Raw genomic sequence first — 10,450 nt, 5'->3', positions numbered from 1 at the left:
GAATGAGCTGCCAGAGGATGTGGTGGAGGCTGGTACAATTGTAACATTTAAGAGGCATTTGGATGGGTATATGAATAGGAAGGGTTTGGAGGGATATGGGCTGGGTACTGGCAGGTGGGACAAGATTGGATTGGGATATCTGGTCGGCATGGACGGGTTGGACCGAAGGGTCTGTTTCCATGCTGTATATCTCTATGACTCTATGACTCTAAGGTTATGGATGGTGCACTGGGCCTGGGGTTAAGTTCAAGCCAAAAGTAGCAAGTTAAAAGGTAAATTTGCTGCAGTCCTACAAAACCCTTAGGGCTGTTCTCCCATTCGAGAGAGATAGCTGATGGTGGTTTAACCTGAGAGTCACTACACCCCGGGCCAGGAGAGAGGTTGCGAAGGAGAGTCTTGTTGGTATCACATCCAGCCAACTGAGCCAAAGGCAGCATCCCACAGGCACTAAGAAATCAGACAATCACACCTTGCTGACGTTTCTAACATCAGCATCACACAGCCACTTAGAGATCAGAAAATCACAGAAGTATCCTCCACCTTGCTCACTTCCCTAACATCAGCTTCAGGCTCTGAGAGACCAGAAAATCACAGAAGTACCTTACCCCTTGCTCACTTCCCTAAATTCCATTTTTTTTGCCAATTAAAATCAAAAATGCTTTGCAGCAGGACACTGATGTACTCTTTGAGTCGATAAAATGAGGAGCTGGAAAAACACAGCAGGTCAGGCAGCATCAGAAGAGCAGAAGAGTCGAGTGAGTACCCTTCATCAGGACCAGCTCCGTATTTTATTGCCTCTGATTTCCAGCATCTGCAGTCCTCACTACCTCCAAGTAATTTCTGAAGTGCATTCACTGTTTTGTCAGGAATGTAACAGCCAATTTGTGCATAGTACGTTCCTACAAACAATAATGAGATAACCCAAAGGCAAAAGCCAGTAAAATTAACCAGTAATACTGGGAAATAAATGTACTGGTCATATCGAAGCTCCAATTTGAAGTATACAAATTGAATCGGACGGATTTATCCCACTCTTCATCATCTAGACTCAAAATGTTAGCCTGCTCTCTCTCCTGTGGATGCTGTCTGACCTGCTGTGATCTCCAGCAGCTTTCGTTTTCAGTACACATTCCAGTACCAGCAGTAATTTGCTCCTGTCGTACATATCACCTGCCAGTTTTATTGGTGTAACATGATTAAAAAATGCATACTGTTGACTGGTGTTTGAAATTGTTAAACTCCAAGCCATGCTAAAGCACAGAATGTGTCACCAAACAAACTGCAAACAACCCTAACTTGGATTGTGACAATTTAACTCACCATCTTTCCGTACAAACACATCCTTCTGAATTTCATTCTCTGTTGTGTTTAAGGCTTTCACCAGGACATCAAAGAAGGTAATATTTCGAATGCTATCGACTTCCTCAGCTGTAAATAATCTAAATTGAAACACACACAAAAAGAAATGCCAGTGAACTTACCATTATCACAGCTCAAAATCTTTTCGAATTACACAGGCATGTTGACAAAATGGCCAGGTTTTAGGATTAGTAAACATGACCTAATAATCCATTTGGCATGAAGTCAAATTCCACGGCAGTGTTCAAGTATACTTAAGTAAATAAATCTGGAATTAAAAAGGCAGGTGCTAGTATTGGGAGCTATTTAACTATTGGGGCGCTACGGTGGCTCAGTGGTTAGCACTGATGGGTTCAATCCCATCCTCAGGTGACTGTCTGCGTGGATTTTGCTCATTCTCCCTGTGTCCATGTGGGTTTTCTCCAGGTGCTATGGTTTCCTCCCACAGTCTAAAGATGTGCAGGCTAAGTGGATTAGTCAGGCTAAATTGCCCGTCGTGTCCAGGGATGTGTGAAGTGGCCATGAGAAATGCAGACTTTGAGGGTAGGGGGGGGGTGGGTGGGTCTGGCTAGGATTCTCTTCAGAGGGGCTGACATGAACTTGAATGACTTGCTTCCACACTGTAGGGATTCTATTAACTGTAAGATTGTTGTTTTTAAAAATAGAACATCTAGTTCACTAATGTCCTTTAGGGAAGGCCTCTGCTATCCTTACCTGACTTAGCCTACATGTGCCTCCAGACCCATAGTGATGTAGCTGGAGGCCTCCAAATGATAGCTCACCATCTCTTTCTCAAAGGCAATACATTTCAGCTCTGCCAATGATGCCTATGTTCCAAATATGATGTTTTATTTAAGCAAAAGTTTTGAGTAGATCTAGTGAAGCCACACACATGAAAATAAAAGAGATGTGGTTGAGCATCTTATCTGACTGGATTGACTGCCCAGGATTACTATTCACTGGAGGGTCAGCCTGGATATTTTGCACCACTGTCTGGACTGGGGCTTAAATAAGCTTGAATTTGACTTTGTATGCAAAATAATTATCCCAGCCTTCCATCAGGCTGTGCCCTTAGATATATACCTATTGTGGCTACAACAACAGGTCAGAGGCTCGGAATTCTGCAGTCACTTCCTGCCTTCCCAGTGTCTGTCCATGAGTCAGGAGTGTGACGGAATACTCTCCTTTTTCCTGAATAAGTGTTGTTCCAATAACATTGAAGGAGCTTGTTACCATTTGGGACAAAGCAGCTCCCTTGTTTGGACTACATTCACTCCATTTCCCACTGACGCAATTTGGCCTCAGTGTGTACCATCTACTGCATCGACTCACCAAGGCTCCTTTGACAGCACCTTTAATAAACATTATGTCTGGAAGAAGGGCAGCAGATGAGAAACACCACCGTCTGCAAGTTTCCCTCCCCTTCTCCAGAGCTGTTAGTAACAGGCAATAAATGCTGGCCCAGCCAATGATGCCCATATCCCATGAATGAACATGGACAAGGAACATGGGATGACAAGTTCATTGGCCTTTGCTGCTGCTAATGTAGTGAGATCAAGAGAATAGCTTTGCTGGTAACAAAATAGTGACACTGGATTCAGCATTGGCTGGAAAGGTTAATGAAGCTTTGTACAATGACCGTCACCTCCCCAGCACAATGCTGGCCCCCAGCTTTCGAAATGTGCAATATTATCTGTGCTATTTCGTTTGCGTTATTAAGGTCCAAAACACTGAAACAGTAGAAGAAACATCTAAGGTAAAGCAGGAGGAAAGAAAATTTATGTAGTGCCTTTTGCCCTAAACAAAACACAGCTTTCCAGCTGTGTTAACTCGTCTATATGTGATACTTGGTCTATATATATTAACTGTATATATATGTGTTACCTAGTCTATTAACTGGTCTATATGTGTTACCTGATCTATCTATATATTAACTGGCAAATTGTGTTAACTGATCTATATGTGTTAACTGGGTTATATTTATTAACTGGTCTATATATATTAACTGGTCTGTATGTGTTATCTGGTCTATATTTATTAACCGGTTGAAATGTGTTAAGATTACCTGGTCTCAAACTGGATAGATTCACATTGTGAGTCCTGTGGATCACTCATTCCAGTAAGCAATGGGAGAGTTTATGGGGTGAAATTGGACAGTGACACAAAGGAGAGGCATCCATGTTTTGATTAGATTCCCTACAGTGTGGAAACAGGCCCTTCGGCCCAACAAGTCCACACCGATCGTCTGAAGAGTAACCCACCAAGACCCATTTCTCTCTGACTAATGTACCTAACACTATGGGCAATTTTGAATGGCCAATTCACCTGACCTGCACATCTTTGGACTGTGGGAGGAAAGCCATTCTCCCACGCAAACACGGGGAGAATGTGCAAATGCTACACAGACAGAGGCTGGAATCGAACCTGGGTCCCTGGTACTGTGAGGCAGCAGTGCTAACCACAGAGCCACTGTGCCGCCCCTGTCAATGACCGTCACGTTCAGCGTTCATGTACAGTTGTTAATGAAACCACATATCATGTGCATTTGGGGACCATTGTGATTCTGCTCATTATTAGCCTCTGCTCATTTTCAGTTTCACCAACATACCAGCCAAAACACTCCAAGGTGACAGACAAAGACTAAATGAGAACACAGGCTGTAATTAAGAAGGCAAATGGAATATTGTCTTTCATTGCTAGAGGGATGGAGTTTAAGGAGGTTATGTTGCAGCTGGTGAGGCCACACCTGGAGTGCTGCGTGCAGTTGTGGGCTTCTTTGGGAAAGGATGCACTGGGGTTGCAGAGGAGGTTCACTAGGTTGATTCTGGAGTTCAGAGGGTTGACTTATGAGGAGAGACTGCATAGACTGGGACTATACCCATTGGAATTTGGAAGAATGCCGGGGGGGGGGGTNTTGGGGACGAATTTATAGAAACTTAAAATTATGAAAGGAATAGATAAGGTAGAGGCAGGGAGGTTGAAACACTGGCAGGTGATACTAGAACTAGGGGGCATAGCCTCAAAATAAGGGGGCGCAGATTTAGGACTGAGTTAAGGAGGAACCTCTTCACCCAAAGGGTTGTGAATCTGTGGAATTCCCTGCCCAGTTGAGGCTAGCTCGTTTAATTTTTCAGACAAAGATAGATTTTTGAACAGTAAAGGAACTAAGGGATATGGTAAGCGGGCAGGTAAGTGGAGCTGAGGTCATGAAAAGATCAGCCACAATCTTATTGAATGGTGGAGCAGGCTGGAGGGGGGGCCAGATGGCCTACTCCTGCTCCTGTTTCTGATGTTCTTCTTATAATTGGGACTGACAGGCAATGAATGAGTGAATTGGAAATGGAGCAATGGAGGAAGCTATCAGTCCGGGACAGGTTAAAAAGAACAAAACAATCACTAGAGTCAGCTGTGGTTGATTGAGTTCTTGCAGGGAGTTGACGATAATCCTCCCTTCATCAGTTAACTGGACACGCTCCAGATCCTCCCATCTCGCCTCCATCAAGTAATCCTTACAATGCCTGTCAAATTGCCAAAAAACATTTTAAAGTATTCAGTCTGGTCTGTAACGTACTTTCGATGGTCGCTGTGCAGAGATAGCTATCTAACCTCCTCATTTCGTTTGCCTTGCCTTCCACAGCCTGCGTTAGGGAGCCCTTGTGGCAACGTTTGGAGCAGATCTCGCCCTTCACTTCCAGAGACTGACTCCGAAAGCAAACAGAGTTCAGTCATTTCAAACAGCAGGGATTTTCTTTTCCCCTACATAAACTCTAAACAACACCATGCAACAGAATTCCTGGGCTGGGTGCTGGCAGGTGGGACTAGATTGGGTTGGGATATCTGGTCAGCATGGACGGGTTGGACCGAAGGGAGTGTTTCCATGCTGTACATCTCTATGACTCTGTGCTTTTGTTGCAGCAAGTAAGCAACAATGCAAGTGTTGGCAGTAGAGAGCTCATACCCATTCTGATGATTTTCGAACCAGTATCTGTCTCCGTCTCGTATGCGTTGGAACTGCTCGACGATGATTTGAGTAAAGAGTTCTCCTGGCGCCCCATCACTCTCCAGCAGTCCACCTGGCCACAATTCGAGCTCAGATATGTCGCCATATTCCTGGGCCAACTTACTGAAGAGCTGTGGCACAGTGAAAAGGAAATGAGCCAAACCCAAGCGTTTCAGCAATTTGGAATGAGTAAAAAAAAAATTGCACAGCATCAATTCCAATTCTTTCCTAATTTCTCGCCAGTGTGCTAATAGGAACTCTGCCCAGAGCAGGAGAAAGTGATGACTGCAGCTGCTGGAGATCAGAGTCAAACCGTGTGGTGTTGGAAAAGCACAGCCAGTCAGGCAGCATCTGAGGAGCAGGAGAGTCGATGTGCGAGACCTAATTTATGTCCAAAACGTTGACTGCCCTGCTCCTCAGATGCTGCCTGACTGGCTGTGCTTTTCCAGCACCACACTTTTTGACTCTGCACAGAACAGCTTGCATTTACATAGCACCTTTAACAGAGTAGAATTATCCCAAAGTACAAAGATGTTATCAAAAATAATCTTACAACAAGCCACATAGAAATATACAACACAGAAAAGGCTTTTCGGCCCACTGAGTCTGTATCACCAAATCTACACTAAGCCTACACCAGTCAAAGGTAAAGTCACCATAGTCTTACCAGACCACAGGGCTGTTCTCGCATTAAAGAGAGGAAGAGGAAGACGACTGGTGGTGCTTTAATCTGGGGGTCACCACACCTCAGGTGAGGGGAGAGGTTGAGAAAGTGGGACCTTCATAACCAATGGAGGAATTGAACCCACGCTGTTTGTGCAAGACTGCATTGCAAACCAATGGCTCAGCCAACTGAACAGCACTTGGCCCTGACCCTTAAGGAGGTCTTTATAGGACATAAACAAAAAAGGGGTTGTTGGAAAAGCTCAGCAGGGGTCTGGCAGCATCTATGAAGAGAAATCAGAGTTAACGTTTCAGGTCTGCTGGCCCTTCATCAGAACTCCGCTGACCCGAAATGTTCACACTGATTTCTCTTCACAGACGCTGCCAGACCTGCTGAGCTTTTCCTGCAACTCCTGTTTTGGTTTCTGATTTACAGCATCTGCAGTCCTTTCAGTTTTTCTTTATTGGCCAGGTTACATGAAGCAAGAGCCCTCTGCTTCTGATGGAAGTGTACAGACCTGCAAAGATAACCCCATTTGTCTCTGAACAGAGGCTCCCCGACCTGAATAGGAACGACCAGACTGTTTTGCTTCTGTTTCAGGTTTCTCAGCACCCACAAAGCGCCGTTGTCAAAGTGGTACCATGAGTTTGGGGGGGCATCACTGTGAAATGAACTAACCTCCTGTTTCTCGGCTGTGGGCTGAAGGTCAGTCCAGTTGTTAATTGGTGCAAGTTGGAAGGCGCGTCTCACAGTGTTAAACGTTGGGAGACCATTATCCCGGGCACGATGGATGGTGAGAGCCATCAGATCAGATCGAGAGAATCTCTGCGGCCCGTACATGTAGTCTGAACACAGTTGCACAATTTGTTAATAAACCATTGTTTCTGAAAATTACTCGACATTACATTGTTGATTGTGGGTTTTAGATAACTCTCTTTCTGTTCACAGTCTTATAGTATGGAACCAGGCCATTCGGCCCACTGAGTCCACACCAACCCTCCGAAGAGCACCCCACTCAGACCCACTCTCCAAATGCTATTCTCCTATATTTCCCATGGCCAATCCACCTAACCCACACATCCCTGGACACCATAGGCAATTTAGCATGGCCAATCCATCCTAACCTGCACATCTTCAGACTGTGGGAGGAAACCAGAGCACCGAGAGGAAACCCACACAGACATGGGGAGAATGTACAAGCCCCACACAGACAGTCGCCTGAGAGTGGAATTGAACCCAGGTCCCTAGCGCTGTGTGGAGCAGTGCTAACCACTGAGCCATCACACCACCCTATCAGCATCAAGATTTCCTGACCACCTGAATATTTAGCATGTATTAAGTCTCCCAATATTTCACCCCAGCTTCACATTCAAGTCTGAGATAGATAGATTTTTTTAATTAGTGAGGGAATCAACAATATGGGAAAAAGGTAGGGAAGTGAAGTTGAGGATTCTCAGGTTAGCCAATGATCGCATTAAATGGTGGAGCAGCCTCGATGGGTTGAATGGACGTCTTCTGCTTCTACATCATATGGTCTTATGGTTAGCTGCAGTTACTATCAATCTAACTTTGTCCCCAAGTTGCTGGATTGCAGACTGAACTCAGGAACTGTTGACTTGGTCTCCATAGCACTGACCACTGAGCTGCATGGCAGCATTAGAATGAAAAAAACTCTTATTCTCTTCACAAAGGTTGAAAGCATTCCCTCTACAGTGTAGTATGGCACCCACTGCTCCTCTCCATCTCACTTTGTCTTCATTCGTCTCATTTTATTCAATGAATGTAAGTTTTGTTAAAGCTTTTTGGCTTGCATCCAGAACAATTTGCAAAAAAGCAAGCCAGTGTCGAGTGGAAATGACATCAATGCTGCATGTGAAGTAAATGCTGCACTCTCATATGGACAAAATATTGTTGCTCCTTGAACTGGTATTCTTAGAAAGTGTCCTGATGAGTGCAAGACAAGAAGCTGTGACAAAATGTGGCCTTTTTCAGTAATACTTAAGTTCTGAATTCCCACATGATTAACTAATTTTACAAAGGGAGAGTAAAAGGTAAGTCCAAAGTCACCGAGATTACAAACATACAGTGATTGGAGTCATACAGTTGTACAGCATGGAAACAGACCCTTCGATCTGACTTGTCCATGTCAAACAGATATCCTAAATTAATCTAATTTCATTTGCCAGTATTTGGCCCATATCTCTCCAAACCCTTCCTATCCCATCCAGATGCCTTTTAAATGTTGCAATTGTACCAGCCTCCACCACTTCCTCTGGCAGCTCATTCCATACAACATCACCCTCTGCATGAAAATATTGCCCCTTATGTCCCTCTTAAATCTTTCTCCTCTCACCTTAAACCTCTGCTCTCGAATTTTGGACTCTCCCACCCCAGGGAAAAGACCTTGTTTATTTACCCTATCCATACCCCTCAAGGTCTTATAAACCTCTACAAGGTCACCCCTCAGTCTCCAATGCTCCAGAGAAAATAGCCTCAGTCTATTCAGCCTCTCGCTATAGCACAAGCCCTCCAAACCTAGCAACATTCCTGTATATCTTTTTTGAACCGTTTCAAGTTTCACAACATCCTTTCTACAGCAAGGAGACCAGAACTGCACACAGTATTCCAAAAGTGGTCTAACCAATGTCCTGCACAGCCTCAACATGACCTCCCAACTCCTATACTCAATTAAATGACTAATAAAGGCAAGCATACCAAACACTTTCTTCACAATCCTGTCAACCTGCAACTCTACTTTCAAGGAACTATGAACTTGCATCCAAAGGTCTCTTTGTTCAGCAACACTCCCCAGGACCTTACCATTAAGTGTATAAGTCCTGCCCTGATTTGCTTTTCCAAAATGCAGCACCTCACATTTATCTGAATTAAACTCCATCTGCCACTCCTAAGCCCATTGGCCCATCTGATCAAGATCCCCATTGTAATCTGAGGTAACCCTCTTCGCTGTCCACTACATCTCCAACTTTGATGTCATCTGCAAACTTACTAACTATAGCTCCTATGTTCCCATCCAAATCTTTTATATAATTGATGAAAAAGGAACAAAGAATTGGAACAAATGAGCGATAATAGTAAGCAATATTATAAACAGTACAGCACAGGAAAGGGTCCATTGGTACACGATGTTGTGCCAAAACTGATACCAAATTAGATTATTCCCCCTTCCTGTCCTTGATCCATATCCCTCCATCTTGCATATTCATGTGCTTATCTAAAAGTCCCTTAACAAACCTATCGTACCTGCCTCCTCCACCACCCCTGGCAGCATATTGCAGACTCCTACCACTCTGTGTAAAACACTTGTCCCTCTCATCTCCTTTGTATTTTCCCCCTCTCACCTTAATGCATGTCCCTTAGATTTAGACATTTCAACATGGGAAAAAGGTTCTGACTATCTATGCATCTCATCATTTTACAAACTTCTATCAAGTCTCCCCTTGGTCGCTCCAGAGAAAATAAACTGAGTTTTTCTAGCTCTCCTTATAGCTCTAATCCAGGCAGCATCCTGGTACACCTCTTCTGTACCCTCTCCAAAGCATCCACATCCTCCCAGTAATGTAAGTGTAGTCTAAGGGGCGGCACGGTGGCTCAGTGGTTAGCACTGCTGCCTCACAGCATCAGGGTCCCAGGTTCAATTCCAGCCTCAGGCGACTGTCTGTGCGGAGTTTGCTCCGGTTTCCTCCCACAGTCCAAAGATGTACAGGTCAGGTGAATTGGCCATGCTAAATTGCTCATAGTGCTAGGTGCATTGGTAAGAGGGAAATAGGTCTGGGTGGGTTACTCTTCGGAGGGTCGGTGTGTACTGGTTGGGCTGAAGGGCCTGTTTCGGGCACTGTAGGGAATCTAATCTAATCTAACCAAAATCTTATAAAGTTGCAACATGACATCCTGACTCTTGAACTCAGTTCCCTAACCAATAAAGGCAGTAGGCTACTTCTTGTCTTACACCATCCTCTGTGATCTCCGTAGTATAGAGTGTGGAAAGATCAACACATATAATGATTTCGTTGTTCAGTATTTCCCAGGAGCTGAAAAACTACGCCATGTTCTTTGTGACCTGCAACACATTATCAATGAGGATGAGCACCTCACCAAGACCTTCCCCACACCTCCACTACTTGCCTTTAAACAACCGCCAAACCTCAAACAGATAATTGTTCGTAGCAAACTGCCCAGCTCTCAGGACAACTCCATACAATCCTGTCACGGTAGATGCTGCAAGACGTGTCAGAGTGTGGACATAGATACCACCATTACACGTGGGGACACCTCCCACCTTGTACATGGCAGGTACTCATGTGACTCAGCCAACATTGTCTATCTTATACGTTGCAGGCAGGGATGCCCGGAGGCATGGTACATTGGGGAAACTGAGCAAAGGCTATGCCAACGGATGAATGGGCACC

The 10,450-nt window shown here is 44.6% G+C and overlaps 1 protein-coding gene across 3 annotated transcripts in view; it reads right to left on the bottom strand.

Moving 5' to 3' along the window:
- Nucleotides 1–10,450, bottom strand: part of duox (dual oxidase) — a 91,047-nt gene that overhangs the window by 52,509 nt on the left and 28,088 nt on the right. For all 3 annotated transcript variants that reach the window (XM_043680278.1, XM_043680276.1, XM_043680277.1), the window contains exons 12-14: nucleotides 6,702–6,868; nucleotides 5,318–5,490; nucleotides 1,321–1,439 (exon numbers count right to left, since the gene is read on the bottom strand). In XM_043680278.1, coding sequence (XP_043536213.1) covers nucleotides 1,321–1,439; nucleotides 5,318–5,490; nucleotides 6,702–6,868 — 459 coding nt within the window. The remainder of the gene's footprint in view (nucleotides 1–1,320; nucleotides 1,440–5,317; nucleotides 5,491–6,701; nucleotides 6,869–10,450) is intronic.

Source organism: Chiloscyllium plagiosum, chromosome 40 (assembly GCF_004010195.1).
Source record: "Chiloscyllium plagiosum isolate BGI_BamShark_2017 chromosome 40, ASM401019v2, whole genome shotgun sequence".
In the NCBI taxonomy this organism is placed as follows: Eukaryota; Metazoa; Chordata; class Chondrichthyes; order Orectolobiformes; family Hemiscylliidae; genus Chiloscyllium; species Chiloscyllium plagiosum.
The sequence above is the reverse complement of the archived record's forward strand: the minus strand, read 5'-3'. Positions and strand labels throughout refer to the sequence as shown.